The sequence below is a fragment of the Bos grunniens genome, chromosome 21 (assembly GCF_055505025.1).
Source record: "Bos grunniens cultivar Pamir isolate PY7600 chromosome 21, Bosgru_T2T1.0, whole genome shotgun sequence".
In the NCBI taxonomy this organism is placed as follows: domain Eukaryota; kingdom Metazoa; phylum Chordata; class Mammalia; order Artiodactyla; family Bovidae; genus Bos; species Bos grunniens.
In genome coordinates this window covers 27583341-27602448 of record NC_141185.1, presented here as the reverse complement: position 1 = coordinate 27602448, position 19108 = coordinate 27583341, and the positions used below count along the sequence as shown (strand labels likewise).

The 19108-nt window shown below is 38.8% G+C and overlaps 1 protein-coding gene and 1 long non-coding RNA gene across 6 annotated transcripts in view; one reads left to right on the top strand and one right to left on the bottom strand.

The window, feature by feature from the left end:
- Positions 1-19108, top strand: part of AKAP6 (A-kinase anchoring protein 6) — a 599671-nt gene that overhangs the window by 363843 nt on the left and 216720 nt on the right. For all 5 annotated transcript variants that reach the window (XM_086363674.1, XM_086363676.1, XM_086363675.1 and 2 more), the window contains 2 exons: positions 1617-1713; positions 2835-2998. In XM_086363674.1, coding sequence (XP_086219800.1) covers positions 1617-1713; positions 2835-2998 — 261 coding nt within the window. The remainder of the gene's footprint in view (positions 1-1616; positions 1714-2834; positions 2999-19108) is intronic.
- Positions 2854-5518, bottom strand: LOC147349298 (uncharacterized). Its single transcript, XR_015149778.1, has 3 exons — positions 5413-5518; positions 4140-4305; positions 2854-2984 (listed from the first exon to the last, which is right to left on the bottom strand). It is a non-coding gene; the product is annotated as an uncharacterized LOC147349298 (long non-coding RNA).

Below are 19108 nucleotides of genomic sequence, written 5' to 3'. Positions count from 1 at the left end.
AAAATTCTTATCTTTATACTCCAAGTTCTGATTACGTCCCTACCTCCTTCATTTTCATCTTACTTTGATTGTTCTGCTTTTTCTTCTGAGCTTTAAAAGACCCCTTTTTTCCACTAAGAAAAAGACTCACCCTGAACCTCCAAGATGGTTCAGGTTCCTTTTGATGTGCAGGGCCATGCCTTGTACCCCTTAAATTGCTATTACCTCTCCAGTATGCAGAAGAGGCACAATATGGTTTCTGAATGAAAGAATGGGAAAAATTAATACCTGATTTCATAGCATATGATTGTTGAACCTCTTTCACCTGAATTATATTCCAGATGACACTGTATCATCTCAAACTTGTCAATTATTCTTAATACTAAATTTAGTGTAGTACATGGAGCCATTGCTGAACAAGTGTTTAGAGAGAGCAAAATATATCATGTATTTTGGAGTCCTATTATAGAGAAGCCAGAATTTGGCAGATAGTCTTTCAAAATCCATACTTTTTCAGATTAATCAAGTCAAGGGCTGTATTTTCACTCTGAAGACTAACCATTGATTCAACATATTGGTTACTATCATTGCTCTCCATCAGACCTCCTGTGTTTGGAACACCTTATAACATTCCAGAGATGGAAAAAAATCTTTGGAAAAACCATCCCTGTTTCTTGAAATATTAAAATGGAAACCTTCCCCTTCAGAGAGTCCTATTGATCCAGTTCAGCAGATATCCAATATTCCTGCAAACATTTATTGAACACCTTGTATGTGACATGAGGTGGAAATAAATGTGAAACTGGCAAGTCTTTTGATTGTAATAATTTGGTAACCAAATATATGAATAAAGCAGAATTCAATATGATAAATTCTTCAATAGAAGCAGATACAAGGAACAGAGGAAGCCGGGAGAGGGGAGTAATTAATTCTATGAAAGACATTATGGAAAGCTTCCTGCAAGAAATTTCTATGAGTTGAAATTCACCCATAAGAACAATTTTTATCTTTTGGGTAACTATCATAAGTGAAAAATGCCCCTCATGTGCTTGATGTATTTATTTATAAAGCAATGTCACATGGTAAGGAATAAGCTTGAAATGAAAACATTTGAAAAACATTTGACTCCTCCCTACAGCACCTAAATTCACCTCAGTATTCCATAGTTTGTGTGATATCTGAAAAACAGCCGAATCAAACCCTACTATATTAGTGGATTTATATATGTGCACATAATTTATGTTGCCAATTTTTTATGGTTTCATAAATAGTGCTAGCACTAATGTTTCTAAAAAAGTGAAGAAAAGATCTCATATGTGCTGGTAGAATTTCAGTATATATTATAGAACACTGCTACTCTTGATATAGCCTACGGGATGTGACTTTTCATAAAAACCTAATGAATTTCTAGATATGTCAGCTGTTTCCAAACAGATGCACTCTGCTAATCTAATGGAAACATTTTGAGCCCAGATCCCAAATATCAATAGCTTTTAGTATTGCAAATTAGTTTGTCTATTGTATCTATTGGGTAAATTGAACTGTGTGGCTCTTGATAAAAAGTAGCAAGTAATTTTATATGGATGTTTTCTGTTTAATGGCCTTGCCAGGGTTTGATGCTCATTTTTTCTTTGCAGAGTTTTAAGTTGAATGTAGACAGTCATTGTGCGCTCAAGGAAGCTGTGGAGGAGGAAGGACACCAACTTCTTGAGCTTATTGCGTCTCACAAAGCAGGTAAATCCTCCTGAAATATTGCAAGTCTTTATGTCTCCAGACTATTAAGAATGAAGAAGCATTGCTGTAAATTACTGCATATATTCACTTCCTTATGTATTATTAATATTTACATTATCAGATTGACCTTCAAGATTTATAAATGTTTCATATACTGCATACAATGCTGTGATACTTATAAGATGAAATACTGCCTCCAAATGGTCTGTTCATTTTATTTGGGGCTTGCTGTTCAGCAGAGTTTCAATTGAAATCACATTCCTGAAAACTTCACATTGACATGCTTTTTGATGTAGGTGCTCTGGAAATAACATTAAAATAATGAATGAGAATTGTGCATATAGTTATAATGCATATGCATCCGGGTACTTGTAGGTATCATTACAGATATAAGGCAGGCAGTCTAGAGACACATGATTATTTCCCTGCCAGTTCACACACATGACTGTTTTACATGTTCTTTGCTGGTCATTGCATTAGCAGAGTTTTAGCCTCAGACCAGTTCTTACCCCAGTATTAGTGTATTTATGAGAAACGGATTGTAAATAAAAAATAGTTTTGTCATTTGGTTATGCTTATCCTGGTAGTAAAAGACTGTAAGACAGGATGAATTAGTTTGCCCCTTGTTTTGAGCTTACCACAGCCCAGTAAGAAAAGAGCAGCATTAATCTGATGTGCTAACGCTAAAGACTGCTGTCTTAAATTTGGCCCATTTACTGTATTTCAAGTCGAATTACCTTTACTTATTTCCATACATTTTCTGATCATTGTAAAGTCTCCACAAAAAGATATACACAGGGCCTTTTATTTGGGACATGAAGCTAGAGTCTTAATAATTTTTATGTATCGTGGTTTTGGTTCTGTATACATTTTTTTAGTCCGTGTGTTAAATCTAAGTCAATTCTAAACCATGCATCTATGGGGTTTTCCCATTTTTGTGTCCTTATGCCTTCTGTCAAGTCAGAAACCCTCAGTCTCGGTTCTGAGAGGCAGGTGATGGTAATGATTGTTTAAAATTATGTTTATTGTTGGAAATATCCATCTAATCTTAAATGAAAAACAATACTGGGTAAAAACACAGCCGAGTCGCTAACGTGTGCTTTCCCCCTCCTTTGGAGAAGGGCTGAAGGACATGCTGCGGATGATTGCGAGTCAATGGAAGGAGCTGCAGAGGCAAATCAAACGGCAACACAGCTGGATTCTCCGGGCTCTGGATACCATCAAAGCAGAGATTCTGGCTACTGATGTGTCTGTGGAGGGCGAGGAAGGGACTGGAAGCCCCAAGGTAAGTGGCTTGAAGTTTGCCTTATTTCCTCTTATTTCTGTCTTCTTTTGAACTAGGCACCACTGAAGTTTTCTTTCTACCCCTAAGGCTTTTCGTTTCTACTGGGTAAACTTTCTCTCTCTCTCTCTATGTATAGGTATGTATAAACAAAATGAAATGGCTTAGTTTAAAACAATAAAAAAAGCCTCCTACAACTTTCAAGTTTTCCAGGAAGGGGTCTTTCTGTGAAAAGTGGCAGAGTAGGAGGGGGCCAGTACTTTAAGGGTAGGAGAAAGGGGGACATAAAACATTTAGTAAACAAAACATAAAGCATCTTTAACATGAATAATCAGAATGGTTTTAAATTGTTTTGTTGCAACTATAAATCACTATAATCAGTGCAATCACTCAACTCTGACATCCATTAGCCGCTTGGTTACAGCAAATTAACAAAGAAGAGAGAAAGTGATTCATTATCTCATTCCTGTTAATGACTATCAGATGCATTGCCTAATTAGGGGATGGTCATTGTAGTGGGAAGAAGGTCATATGCTTTGCTACAAATCTTTTTGCTCTGAGTGTAAGTTCTCCATAATGGTGCATGCACCAAATACAACAAGTACTTTAAAAATGAATATTGACATGTTTTGGTCATCTATTGTAGATTTACAAAGTAATCTGTAAAACATATGAACTTGAATTTTAAATGAGGCACCTTTTAATACAGTGTGCCAAGTTCTAGAGGTATCTTTGGTCTCACGATGTGGAAGATAATTTTATTAATTTGATATTTTCATTCAATCTCTCTTTTCTTTTGTATTTGTTCTTTTGTGAAAGTTAATGCAGAAAACAGGTCTCATAATAGACTCAGCATGGAAACATACTATAAAATGGGGGAAACAGATTTAAGAGTTCATGGCTTCTATTCCTGGCACGGACAAAGTAATTAAATCATCAGGTCACATTTATTCAGCCTCCATGTGGATTGTCATTGGGCTACATGTATACAGAGCAAGTTAAACAAATGCTCTGCCCTCATTAGCCTCACATTCTTAAGTTCAGGCAAGGAGAAACCCAACCTGTTCTGCAGTGGTGAGGCCATGCAGCTAGTTGAAAAGCTCAGGTGGTTTATAGCTTTGAAATCTTAAGCAACAAACTTTACCTTAGTTGTTGGAAACAGAGGATGGAATGATGAGCTCGGTTCCATTTAAAGAAGGCTCCATGGAGGAGGTCACATTTCAGGAAATACTTGAAGGAAGGAAGAGAGGTGGCTTGGCACACGAGCACACATTTTAGAAAGTGACGTGATGGAAGAATCAGAGCTGGAACTAATAATGGGGAATGGGAGTGTCTTCAGCAGACTTCTCAGGACAGAAATGCTGTTCTTTCAAGGAGCAGACTGTAGTGGAAGTTGATTGGGCTGATGCTTTGGTTGGACTAGGGGGCAGTGATGATGAGAAAGGACACGCCTGAAAATTCTGTTGTGTTTTATTGATTGAACAAAAATATACCGAGTGATTATCTTTTTAAAAGCTACCCTGTATTGGATTCATTCTACATGCCAGCTACTGTGTTGTACATTACTTTTTGTGTACTCTCTCATTTAATTCTCACAACAAACTATATACACCTTAAGGCAGTACTATTATAATTCCCAGTGGAAAAAAAATGGAGGCACAGAGAAGTTGAGTAACTGGCTTAAGGTCACATAGGTGTTAGGTAGCAAAGCTGGGATGTGAATCTGAGCCCTTTGGCCCCAGAGCCCATTTTCAACACCGCTTAGAGCACTGCCTGTTACCGGCACCGCTCAGGGTAGGACGCAGTGATGAACAATCAGCCTCGGTACTTGTCTCATGGAGCTTGTGGTGAAGTGGGGCGACAGACTTAAATCTCACAACCATGCTTTTATAAACCATGATGGACTGGGAAAGAAAAGCAAAGGGAGCAACCAGAGGCTGGCCTGGGAGAAGTGATTGAGATCCAAGTATGGGGGAGCACTTCCTTGAGGAAGTGACATTCTGTGAACAGGCTGTTGCAGCTAGTGGAGAGCGGGGAGTATGCAAGGGAAGCTGTGTGGCTGTGGGGGCGAATGGGAGGGTTTGGGAGTGAGCAGGGAAAGGACGTCATTGACTCATAGAATAAAGAAAGACCTGTCCTTGGCTTTGGTGTGGAGCATGGATGGGTAAGTGGGGTGAGTCGGGGTGGTGGATGAGCAGAGATGATGCAGTCACCTGCATTCATAAGGAAGGACCTGTGGCTCTGTTCACCAGGGCAAGCTTGAATTGGACACTATTGCTCATTCTGTGGGAGACAGATGAGATAAAGAAGATAGCTAAACCCAATGAGGAGAAGGTATTATGAAATGAGAGGCAATGTTAACATTTCTCAAAAATAGGACCGCCTTCCCCAGGCCCCACCTCAAATGAATCAGTCACCTGAGTAGGGCCCCAGAATCTGCATTCCACAGCTCCCAGAAAACCTCTTCCTACAGGGCCGTATGATCTTCACATAACTGGGATCCTCAAAACAATGTGAAAGGATATCTGTCTTCTTGTTACTTCCAATACCAAACCATTGGTATCAGGTGGCTCAGATGGTAAAGAATCTGTGATGCAGGAGACCTGGGTTCAATCCCTGGGTCACAAAGCTCTGCTGGAGGAGGGCATGGCAACCCACTACAGTATTCTTGCCTGGAAATTCCCCATGGACAGAGCAGCCTGGTGGGCTACAGTCCATAGTGTTGCAAGAGTTGGACATGACTAAGCGACTAACACTTTCACACTTTCAAAATGTTCAAAAATAGGGGCTGTTTAATTAAACTATGCTGCATCTTATCCCAATGAAAGATTACATAACCATTTAAAACTAATGTTTTAGAAGAGAATTTTCAAACATTTGAAGAGGCCTATAATATGCAATTATATATTTTAAAATACCTTTGAATTTTCTAAGTCTCTACAATGAGTAGGAATTATTTGAATCCAAAAAATAAATATATGTAAAGTGCAGAATTAAAAAGTGATTAAAAGGTGACATGATCTGAAGGGACTTGAGATGTGAATTTAAATATTAGGAGGAAAAATAAATATATCTGACTCTTACTGATTTGGATGTCTCAGTTCAGTTCAGTTGCTCAGATGTGTCTGACTCTTTGTGACCCCCATGGACTACAGTACGCCAGGCCATCACCAACTCCCGGAGTTTACTCAAACTCATGTCCATTGAGCTGGTGATGCCACCCAACCATCTCATCCTCTGTCATCCCCTTCTCCTCCCACCTTCAGTCTTTCCTAGCATCAGGGAGTTTTCAAATGAGTCAGTTCTTCACATCAGGTGGCCAAAGTTTTGGAGTTTCAGCTTCAACATCAGTCCTTCCAATGAATATTCAGGACTGATTTACTTTAGGATTGATTGGTTGGATCTCCTTGCAGTCCAAGGGACTCTCAAGAGTCTTCTCCAACACCACAGTTCAAAAGCATCAGTCTTGATGCTCAGCTTTCCTTATAGTCCAACTGTCATATCCATACATGACAACTGGAAAAACCATAGCTTTGACTAGATGGACCTTTGTTGGCAAAGTAATATCTTTGCTTTTTAAAATGCTGTCTAGATTGGTCATAATTTTTCTTTCAAGGAGTAAGCATCTTTTAATTTCATGGCTCCAGTCACCATCTGCAGTGATTTTGGAGCCCACAAAAATAAAGTCTATCACTGTTTCCACTGTTTCCCCATCTATTTGCCACAAAGTGATGGGACCAGATGTCATTATCTTAGTTTTCTGAATGCTGAGTTTTAAGCCAACTTTTTCACTCTCCTCTTTCACTTTCATCAAGAGGCTCTTTAGTTCTTCACTTTCTGCCATAAGGGTGGTGTCATCTGCATATCTGAGGTTATTGATATTTCTCCTGGCAATCTTGATTCCAGCTTGTGCTTCTTCCAGACCAGTGTTTCTCATGATGTATTCTGCATGTAAGTTAAATAAGCAGGGTGACAATATACAGCCTGGACATACTCCTTTCCCAATTTGGAACCAGTCTGTTGTTCCATGTCCAGTTTCAACACTTGCTTCTTGACCTGCATATAGATTTCACAGGAGGCAGGTCAGGTGATCTGGTATTCCCATCTCTTTCAGAATTTTCCACGGTTTCTTGTGATCCACACAGTCAAAGGCTTTGGTGTAGTCAATAAAGCAGAAGTAGATATTTTTCTGGAACTCTCTTGCTTTTTCAGTGATCCAACGGATGTTGGCAATTTGATCTCTGGTTCCTCTGCCTTTTCTAAATCCACTTTGAACATCTGGAAGTTCACAGTTCACGTAGTTGAAGCCTGGCTTGGAGAACTTTGAGCATGACTTTACTAGTGTGTGAGATGAATACAGTTGTGTGGTAGTTTGAGCATTCTTTGGCATTGTCTTTCTTTGGGATTGGACCACACCCACCTTTTCCAGTCCTGTGGCCACTGTTGAGTTTTACAAATTTGCTGGTGTATTGAGTGCAGCACTTACACAGCATCATCTTTTAGGATTTGAAATAGCTCAACTGGAATTCCATCACCTCCACTAGTTTTGTTTGTAGTGATGCTTCCTGAGACCCACTTGACTTCACATTCCAGGATGTCTGGCTCTAGGTGAGTGATCACACCATCGTAATTATCTGGGTAATGAAGATCTTTTTTGTATAGTTCTGTGTATTTTTGCCACCTCTTCTTAATATCTTCTGTTTCTGTTAGGTCTATACCATTTCTGTCCTTTACTGTGCCCATCGTTGCATGAAATATTCCCTTGGTATCTCCAATTTTCATGAAGAAATCTCTAGACTTTCCCATTCTATTGTTTTCCTCTATTTCTTTGCATTGATCACTGAGGAAGGCTTTCTTATCTCTCCTTGCTATTCTTTGGAACTTTGCATTCAAATGGGTATATCTTTCCTTTTCTCCTTTGCCTTTTGCTTCTCTTCTTTTCACAACTATTTGTAAGGTCTCCTCAGACAACCATTTTGCCTTTTTGCATTTCTTTTTCTTGGAGATGGTCTTGATCCTTGTCTCCTGTACAATGTCATGAACCTCCATCCAAAGTTTTTCAGACACTCTGTGTATCAGATCTAATCATTTGAATCTATTTGTCACTTCCACTGTATAATCGTAAGGGATTTGATTTAGGTCATACCTGAATGGTCTAGTAGTTTTCCTTACTTTCTTCAATTTGTCTGAATTTGGCAATAAGGCGTTCATGATCTGAGTCACAGTCAGCTTCTGGTCTTGTTTTTGCTGACTGTATAGAGCTTCTCCATCTTTGGCTGCAAAGAATACAATCAATCTGATTTCAGTGTTGACCATCTGGTGATGTCCATGTGCAGAGTCATCTCTTGTGTTTTTGGAAGAGGTTGTTTGCTATGACCAGTGTGTTCTCTTGGCAGAACTCTATTAGTCTTTGCCTTGCTTTCATTTTGTACTCCAAGGCCAAATTTGCCCATTACTCCAGCTATTTCTTGACTTCCTTCTTTTGCATTCCAGTCCCCTATAATGAGAAGGACATCTTTTTTGGGTGTTTGTTCTAGAAGGTCTTGTAGGTCTTCATAGAACCATTCAACTTAAGCTTCTTCAGCATTACTGGTTGGGGCATAGACGTGGGTTACTGTGGTACTGAATGCTTTGCCTTGGAAACAGAGATCTTTCTGTCATTTTTGAGATTGCATCCAAATATTGCATTTCAGACTCTTGTTGACTATGAGGGCTACTCCATTTCTCTAAGGGATTCTTGCCCACAGTAGTAGATATAATGGTCATCTGAGTTAAATTCACCTGTTCCAGTCCATTTTGGTTTACTGATTCCTAATATGTCGGCTTTCACTCTTGAAATCTCCTGTTTTACTGCTTCCAATTTGCCTTGATTCATGGACCTAAATTCCAGGTTTGCATGCAGTATTGCTCTTTATAGCATCAGACTTTACTTCCATCACCAGTCACCCAAGTTTGGAACTTGGATGTTTCAGTTCCAAACAAAACAACAACAACAAAAGTCCTCTGTATTTGAATCATCTCCTAAGTGAAAATGTCTTTCTCAACTCACACCTGTTTATAAAGAATAACATCAGTGGTCTTTCCTGTTAATAGTATTTCTGTTCCCAAACATTCTTTGTCATTCTACGTGCACAGCGGGCATCTGAAATCAGCTACAGGAGAGGCTTCTGTGGGCATCTCAGGGTGTGAACCTGGGGGAGGCGTGAGAGTGAAGGCTTCAGCCTGGCAGAGTGGGCCACACCCCAGGCCCTTGTCTCCCAGCCAGTTCTCTCTTCCTCAGTTTGGGTTGAATTTTCTCTAGACGAATGAACTCATCCATAGTCAAGGGTGAAGGTAAACTCAACTTAAGATAAAGAAAATCCATTTCTAAATTTAAACTTAGGAAACTGAGGCAAACCAGAATGGTCATTCTTTCTGTTTGCTTAATGTTGGTCACCTGCCTTCCTTAGTCCTGTGGGCAAGCATGAGGAATAATAGGAGAGGCGCAGACTCAGAAGTCAGATTGTGTTCAACCTGATACTTACTAGTAATGTGTCCTTCAGAGAATGACTGAACTTCTCTGCCTCAGATCCCTCATTTGTACCATGGAGGCAATGGTAACATCCACCTCAAGAGACTGTGATACAGATTTAAAGAGCTGGCATATCTGAAGTGCTTACAGCGCTGGGCCCATAGGAAGCCTGAGATGAGGGTAAATATGCCAGACTGCATAATCTAGTGGTGGAGACAACAAACAAATAATTGTAATAGAATCTAATAATTACTCTAGTAGAAAGTGAAAAAGTGAAAGTGTTAGTTGCTCAGTCGTGTCTGACTCTTTGCAGCCCCATGGACTGTAGCCCACCAGGCTCCTCTGTTCATGGAATTCTCCAGGCAAGAATACTGGAGTGGGGGTACAAAGTTCTGGGAGTAAACAGAGGAGGAATTAACTAACCTCAAGTAGGGGTCTCAAGGAAAGACTTAGAGGGCAGTTGATGTTTTAAACAGGGAAGGATTTTTGCCCAAGTGAAATTGATGGGCAGAGAGAACAGCACATGCAGAAAACATGCGACCTTTCAGACGAGATTAGGCCAGCTTGCCACACCCAGGTTCGTGTGACAAAAAATGACCCTTAGTGATCAGTGACCTGAGCAATAATTCCTCGTATGCCTCTAATTGACACTATTCAAGTCAGAGTGAGGTCCCTATACAGAAAGTATCTAAAATGTCCTGTTTAAACAGAAACATATTGCACACATAGAACAAGCTTAAACCCTGGAGTTCTACAAGACTAAAAGCTGAATTTCGCTCCCTGTCTGTCTATCAGGGAGCCCTCTTTCCGTGACATGACCTTGCACAGGTCATGTACAAATTGTCCCTTGAAATATATCTCCAAGCATAGCAGTTATGATCATCTATTTCATCTTAGACCTAAAAGAGGAACTAAAATTAAAACATAATAAAAAAATAACTCTAGAATTCATCTTAGGTTTACATCAGAAGCTGTGGGAACTTGAGAAGCATAATAGAAAATCTAAGGAATATATCTAGGGGGTATTTTTCTTTTTACCTTGTTTGAGAGACTGTAGAAAAGGGCTTGGTCTTAGAAATCTTGTAAAGAAGGAGGATAGGAGGAAATTCAAAGACTCTGGGAAACTTCTCCCCCAGGACTCTGCAGCATACCTTATTTGTTGTATTTCATTTTTAAAAAAAAACGTTTTCCCAGGACTGTGAGATCTTTTATGCATGGAAATAGAGAACAAAATTCACCAATTCTAGAAATAGAGCTTTGGCACACACAATCCAAGGATTGAATGTATGCTTGTAATTATATATTTTATTTTAAGATAGATTGGTGAAAGTTTATCATTTTGAAGTAGGCTTTTTTAGCATGTTAAAATTCTGTATGGTGTATAGCTGGAGGGACTTCAAAACACAGTGAATGTCTAACTCCAAACAAAGGCTACATTCCTTCTTCTTTTTTTTTTTTGACATCTCAAGGCAAAAAACAAAAATCGTGAAAGCAAAAAGGCATTCTTAAATTTTGCACATTGCCTCCTTTAAAACGTTCTTATCCCTGTTTTTATTTTTTACCTATAGAGCTTGCCATCATTACGGATGTCTTAGAATCAAGGCTGGGATTTCCCCGCCTGACATCTCAAACTTTGCATCTCTGAAAGCACACAGCAATGGTTCCTTTGTTCTCTTTAAAGAAACATATACATTCCCAAAACAAAGACTATTTGAAGATTTTAATGTAAATTCAGCAAACTTTATAGCAAATAGAAAGGGTGACCTCGCCTGGGTTCCAACCAAGGTCTTCCCTTATTTAGTGAAAGGAGGCAGAGGGTTAGCTGCTTTGAACTCTAGGGTTGTGCTTATTTTATCTGGTTTCTTTTGAGGTTCATAGATTGAAGTTGTCATCCCTTTGGAAATGGATATCAGACTGTGAAGGTCATCAATGTTATCTGTTCAACAATAGCACAAGAGCAAGCTTAAGGACATTTCTTAAATATGTTTGCTCAGCCCTACAAATGACAGTTTCAGGTACTGGCTGAGGAAGTGGTGTCTGTGTGTCCTCTGACTTGGGTATGTTGCTAACCACCTCGCCTTTTGTTAGATGTCAGGAGAGGGCAAGTCTAATAGTAACACATACTTTCTGTTTGTTTACCAGACACTCAAGTCTTTACCTAGTATTTATGCTAATAACTATGAGTAACTTTCTTTAACTGAAGGAAGAGAAAGAGGCTGATTGGGGAAGGCCCTTTTTATGATCTTGTCTCTGTGTTATATAGTACCTCTTGGGTAATAGTGCAGCTGGATATTATTATCCTGGAACGGAATTTGATCCAGATTCTTCTAAAGCATTGTCTCTGCATTCTTTTCTTTTCTGGCTCAAATGCTTATGGAGTTGCATGTTCTTTAATATAGAACTTCAGAAACAGCCTTAAGATATTGGATGGAAATTGCATTTATATGTGGTCAGTCACACTTGTATGTGGCACTGAGGTATATAAAGAATTACTTGAGGTGATTTACTCTTTTCTTCTTTCAAAACAAGAGCACAGTTATATGTTGTCAGAGGAACCAGAAATGATATCATAAGATTGAATTAGTAGAAACAAAAACAATAGGCAAAGGCTTGGCCATTATTTACTGAGTGCTGACAGAGAGCTCTGCCCCATGCTGGGTTAGACATGAGGGAAGACATGCTTTCCTGCTCAGTGGTCTTATCATCTCATTGTAAGCACACACTGTAACATCTTGTCTAATGTAGATTGAGCTATCTTAGATCTAGAATAATAGATCACCTCAGATTTAGATCATCTTAATTAGGATGTTGGCAGACTGAAAGGGAACAGGGTTCTTGATGCAAGCAAATGAGTAGTAAATGCATTAGCAATTCCCCTGCTTCCTTACAGAATTCTTCCTAAAAGCCAGTATCCAGTTCCTTTCCCGCTGAACGGTATAAACAGTCCTGAAATGTAGTACCTAGGGAGAGCGCTTTCTTCTACTGTGGATTCTTCAGTAGTCCTTTTTTTGTTGTTAAAAGAAGGGCAACTTTGCTTGAAAAGTGTTTTTGAAAGACAGAAACAAAAGTGAGTTATTTCTTTGAAGATCAGTTGTGGTTACTAAATTTGTGATGGAATCGAATAAAAGATAGTTCTAATCTCCTTGAAGCATTTAAATTTGCATATTATCAGATGTGTGGGTGGCCCAAGATGAGTTTTTTTTAAAGAAGTCTGCCATTCTAACTAGGTGACTGAAAAAAATGATGGAGATGATTTAATATATATTAGGTCAAAGGATAGCTAATGGTCAGCCCCATCATGGTCTATGTGATATAGAAAACCATACCTTATCTTGATTTTTTGCACTATACTTCCAGTGCTGGGTGATTTGTGGAGTGAAATTCTTTGGTGTCTCTAGTCAACACAGGGAAATGTCATTGACAAGAGTAGGTAGTCTTATTTTTTTCCTTTTTAGTCAAGAGTACCTAATCTCTGAATCTGTAACACCTAGAGTTGCAGAGATGCATGGTATTAGATACAAAGTTACATTCTATGGAAAGCAGCCCTCTTTTATAAGCAGAACTAACATTTCTTAACTCAGCCTGATCTATTTTGTAAACACATTCAAGGTACTTTTTGATATACAATGGGGGTCAGCATTTTTTTTTTAATCTACAAGTATTTATGCAAAACAAAACAAAACCGGAAGGCAAGATACAGAATTGCTTCTAAAACCACTTTAAAACTAATAAGTAAATTATTTGAAAGTGTGAAACAGTTACCTCAGTGTGTGATTTACACTTGGCCGCCCCCCACCCCCGAATGTGTTGTTTCTGGCAGGGGAGCATCTGAGCTGGGGAGAGCCCTGCTAAAGGGATTAGGTTGCCCTGGCTCTTGTGCTTATTGAGTCACCTAGGACTTCTTATAAAACAGCAGCGTTCAAATGTACACACACCTACGATCAACACCCTGAGTACTCCAAATGCTCGTTTAACTGTTCTCACACCTGGAGTATCTCTTCCATCCAGTGAGGTCAGAAGGCACAGAGATGTCCACATACTGGTTTTTCCTTTTCCTTGGAAGTCTGTTGGAATATAGCCATTTATATGGTTCTGATGCTAACAAAGACAGAGACATTTTCAGTGTGCTGTAGTGCTTTTTGCTACCAGGCCCCACAGAACATCCCCAGTCTTACCTCCCACTGTGTCAAAATGAAGGTTAATGTTTCTCAGGGGACATTATCTCAATTGAGGTTTTGCTGGGCTACAGTCCAGGGACCCATCTCACTGCAGCTTCCAGGCCACTTTGCGCTAGGAGGGGGAGGTGGCTTATTGTACTTAATCTGGCCCGCAGAGGCCAGCACTGGCTCCGTGCAGGGCTAAGCAGGGTCATGGATCTTGCTGTGTGAGAAAGGGAAGAGGAAAGAAGGAAGCCTAAAGCAGGAGGCTAAGACGAGAGAAGGAACAGAAAGATAAAAGAAGGGAGTATGCATCTAGGGAAGCTCATCTGCCTGTCACTTCATGGACATTAATGCTCGCCTTTTACTCCCTCTGTCTTTTTCTTTCCTTTCTCTAGTCTGGAAGTCAAAGCCTGACAAACTGTCTTTATTTTTGACATCATGGATATTATCACATAAAGTATGCCTGTGTGTGTGTGTAACATGCTGTATTAACGGGGTTAGCATAGTTAGCAGGCTTATTATGGTGTAGGTTTATGTCTGGATTATCTCATTCATTCTTTTTTTTGTAGATTTTTTTTTAATTTGGCTGTGATGGTCTTAGTTGCGGTGTGCAGATTCTTAGCTGAAGCATGTGGGATCTAGTTCCCCAATCAGGGATTGAACCTGGGCCCTCTGCATCGGGAATGTGGATCTTAGCCCCTGGACTACGAGGGAAGTCCTTCATTCATTCTTCCCAACATAGCAGTTGTAGCGTCTATTATCATTTTTACTTTACTGATAGAAAATGTAGGCTCCAAACTCATATTAGGTACTCAGGCTTATTCAAAGTCTTTTAAAATTCATGTGTGACAGCATAAAGACCAAATTCCTTCCCCTGTCACTTGACTCCACCTGCTTAGTCAAGATTCATGTCACTGTTTCATTTCATTAATGTTCTAATTAATTCACCATCTTCCAAATGTCTTTTCCCTTCTTTTCTCTTTGCTTTTGCCCAGGACTTTTCCTATTCTCTCTACTTACACTGCTCTTATCCATCCTTAAAATTGATAAGTATTGAATACGTAACTACATTATGATGTCATAGCTCTGGACAGGACACTATTCCTCTCCATGCTCACTTCCCAACAGTACACACACACACACACACACACACACACACATATCATTCTAAATTAAGGTAGACTGTGTGATGAATACTATAATGAGAGATAGGGACATAAGAAATAGAGAAATTGTGTGGAGGGGACATTATTTCAATTTCATGGTGCCTGGGAAAGCTCTTTCCTCTAAGGGAATTTGTATTTTGTGGAGATCTCTAATATTCTGACAAATTGTTAGTAAGAAAATATTAGAATGAGGGCATGCTAGGTAGAGGAAATACCATGATATGGAGAATATGAGGGACATCTGAAGAGTGGTGAACAGTGAATGGTTTGGCTCTTTTGAACACAGAGTATCCACATATTTATGGGAAGGGATGAAGACCTAATAGAAAATAAAGCCTGAAAAGCTTTATTCCTCCTCCACTTTACCACCTGGTAACCTTAAGCTTATTTCCAACTTTTGTAGCTCTACTTCTATTTTATAAATAGATTCATTTGTAGCACTCTTTAGACTCCATTTAGAAGCAATATTATGTGATGCTTGTCTTTCTCTGACATCTTTCACTCAGTATGACAAGCTCTAGGTCCATCCGTGTTGCTGCAAATGGCATTTTTCGTTCTCTTTTATGACTGAGTAATATTCCAGTAATATTCCATTACTCAGAAGGAGATCATGGCGACCCACTTCAGTATTCTTGCCTGGAGAATCCCACGGACAGAGGAGCCTGGTGGGCTACAGTCCATGGGGTTGCAAGAGTCGGACACGTCTTAACAACTATATTCCATTATATATATGTATTGTATCTTTTCAATCCACTCCTCTATTGATGGACACTTAGGTTGCTTCCTTGTCCTGGCTATTGTAAATAGTGCTGCAGTGAACACTGGGGTGCATATATCTTTTCAAATTACGGTTTTCTCCAGGAGTATGCCTAGGAGTGGGATTGCTGGGTCATATGGTAGTTCTATTTTTAGTTTTTAAAGGAACCTCCGTACTTTTCTCCATAGAGGCTGTACCAACTTACATTCCCACCAAGAGTATAGGAAGGGCCCCTTTTCTCCACACACCGTCCAGCATTTGTTGTTTGTAGATTTTTTGATGATGGCCAGATTTTTTTCAGACCAGTGTGAGATGATACCTTTTTGTAGCTTTAATTTGCATTTCTCTAATAATCAGTGATGTTGAGCATCTTTTCATGTGCTTTTTGGCCATTTGTATGTCTTTGGAGAAATATCTATTTAGATCTCCTGCACATTAAAACCTTTTTTTTTTTATATTGAGTTGCATGAGAAGTTTGTATAGTTTGGAGATTAATCCCTTGTTGGTTACTTTGTTTGCAAATATTTATGGTTTCCTTTGCTATGCAAAGACTTGTAAAGTTTAATTATGTCCCATTTGTTTAATTTTGTGTTTATTTTCATTACTCTAGGAGTTGGATCAAAAAAGATCTTGCTGTGATTTGTATCAAACGTGTTCTGCTTATGTTTTCCCCCATGAATTTTATAGAATTTGGCCTTATGCTTAAGTCTGTATTCCACTTTATTTTTGTGTATGGTGTTAGGGAGTGTTCTAACTTCATTCTTTTACATATAGCTGTATAGTTTTCCCAGCACCACTTGCTGAAGAGACTGTCTTTTCTCCATTGTGTATTCTTGCCTCCTTTGTCAAAGTAAGGTGCCCGTATGTGCAGGAGTCTATCTCTGGGCTTTCTGTCTTGTTCCATGGATCTGTATTTCTGCTTCTGTTCCAGTACCACGCTTTTTTGTTGAGTGTAGCTTTGTAGTTTAAGTCTGAAGTCAGGGAGCCTGAGGCCTCCAGCTCCATTTTTCTTTCTCAAGATTGGTTTGGCTATTTGCAAGATTTTTTTCTAATTCTGTGAAAAATGCCACTGGTAATTTTCTAGGGAAGTCTACATAGATTTAATAGCTTTAGCCTTTGAAGTTTATATTGACAAGAAAAGCCTATTATGTAAGAATGGAGAAGTGTGATAGAACTTTGGGGGATGTCTAGGGTAACTGAGAGCAAAGATGTCATATTAATACTGGGGATTAAGTGAGAATCTGCATGCTCAATAGTGAAACTCCCAGCTCTTGCCTTCCAGAATACTGGTAACAGGGGATACTAGGGGTCTAGGTCAAAGGAACTTTTCATGGAATAGGGCTGACCTTAGCACATTTATAGACTATAGAATAGAACTAGTTAAAAATGGATGGTTGAAGAAGATAGTTTCAGAAGGATAAGAAAGAAGATGAATTGGCATAATGATTCAGATGATGGAGAGGAAGTGAATCAGGTGGAGCTATGAACTGAGGGAAGGGAGGATATGTCTTATGAAATAGAAGAGAAAGAAAAAATATTGAGTGGTAAGCAATTATAAAGAGAAAAGGAAACCAAAGAATTTAGAATGAAGGCAGATTCCATGTGATTAGTCAATAGGGCAATTATTTGAATAGAGAGAGGGTTGAGAGTGAGGAGGAACTGGAGAACAAGAATGGGATTCAAATCCTTCCTTTACAGTAGAGATTTCCTGCAACCTTCCAGCCCTAAGTGATTGCTATTTCTTCTAAACTATATTGCATTTACTATTTGTACCACACATTTGGTGACTAATCACACACAGCCTGTGACACTATTTCTATTGTTGTCTTGAGCTCTCATTTATATCTTTTGTTAGTTAACTTTTCAGGCAATATGTACTCCATGACTGAAGACTCCTCAGTGCAGCAACTACATCCTAAACTTCTTTGTTTTGCTCACTTTAAATGTTATTTGAACTAAAAATATATATATTTAAAAATTTAAATTGGTTGATATATAGTATTATTATTAAAGACAGAACTCTATCTTCTCATCTTTTATGATATTCTTTTCTCTTTTCTGTGTAATGGCACAATCTTATCTTACCATTTGATCTTCCTTTCTACAGTTCTCTCCCATTTCCTTTGCCTCTTGGCTTTTACTGTAAGTTAAACAATCTTTAAAAGAGCCATTTCACCTATTTCTCCCCAAATAACTAGTAATTTCTATAATAAAGAATAAAAAAGTGTGATTTTTAATGTTTTTTGTATTTCCTTGAGTCACTTAATTATTTTAATAGGTTGTTTTGTTTGTTTGTTTGTTTTTTGGTGGTGGAGGTTGGTCTCTATTTGAACAGACTTTCTTAAAAAATACATTCTGAGTTGCTTTGAAAAAGACTAAAAGCATCTAATGTGACTTATCAGCTGACCAGCACACTGGTTGATGAAATTTGTAGTCTTTGCTCTAAAGTCCTCTAACAAGATTAGGTGAGATTGAACTGAGAAGGTAAAGGTTTCTAAACTGACATAAATTCAAAGAGCAGAACTAGATCATGATACTGTTTGAATCTCTAACAAAGTCTAATCTTTGACATGTTATATTTGGTGCACCATAATCTGTATGCATACATATCCTTCTAGTAAATGATGAATGAGGTTTAGCTAACACAATGCACTTTATTATATTCTTTTATACCCTTCTAGACATTTGTTGGAAATATAGGGTTGGGGAGCTCTGCCTTGTAAAATGACCCAGATCCTTTCTCTGGAACAGAATCTATATATGCGTTTTTCCAAAACAGCTTGGTCGCATTTGTTTCCCTACTGTCATTCATTTGGTGCTTCTTCTGGCAGCCATTAGAAAGATAGGGGGAAATACTAAATTTCACTGGATAGTTCCATCTGCCTAAAACTACTAAAACCAATAATTTCATATGGGACTTTTTGGCCCATTTGTGAAACCAGATCTGAGACAAAGAAATAGCTCAGCATTGCCCTTCTTTGGGATTGGAATGAAAACTGACCTTTTCCAGTTCTGTGGCCACTGCTGAGTTTTCCAAATTTGCTGGCATATTGAGTACAGTGCTTTAACAGCATCATCTTTTAGGGTTTGAAATACTGCAACTTGAATTCCATCACCTCCACTAGCTTTGTTCTTAGTGAGTGAGTGAGCGAGTGAAGTCGCTCAGTCATGTCCTACTCTTTGCGACCCCATGGACTGTATGTAGCCTACCAGGCTCCTCTGTCCATGGGATTTTCCAGGCAAGAATACTGCAGTGGATTGTCATTGTTCTTAGTAATGCTTCCTAAAGCCCACTTGACTTCACACTCTAGAATGTCTTGCTCTATGTGAGTGACCATGCAATCATGATTATCCAGGTCATTAAGACCTTTTTTATATAGTTCTTCTGTGTATTCTTGCTACCTCTTCTTAATCTCTTCTGTTTATGTTATATCTTTGCCATCTCTGTCCTTTATTGTGCCCATCTTTGCATGAAATGTTCCTTTGATATCTCTAATTTTCTTGAAAAGATCTCTACTC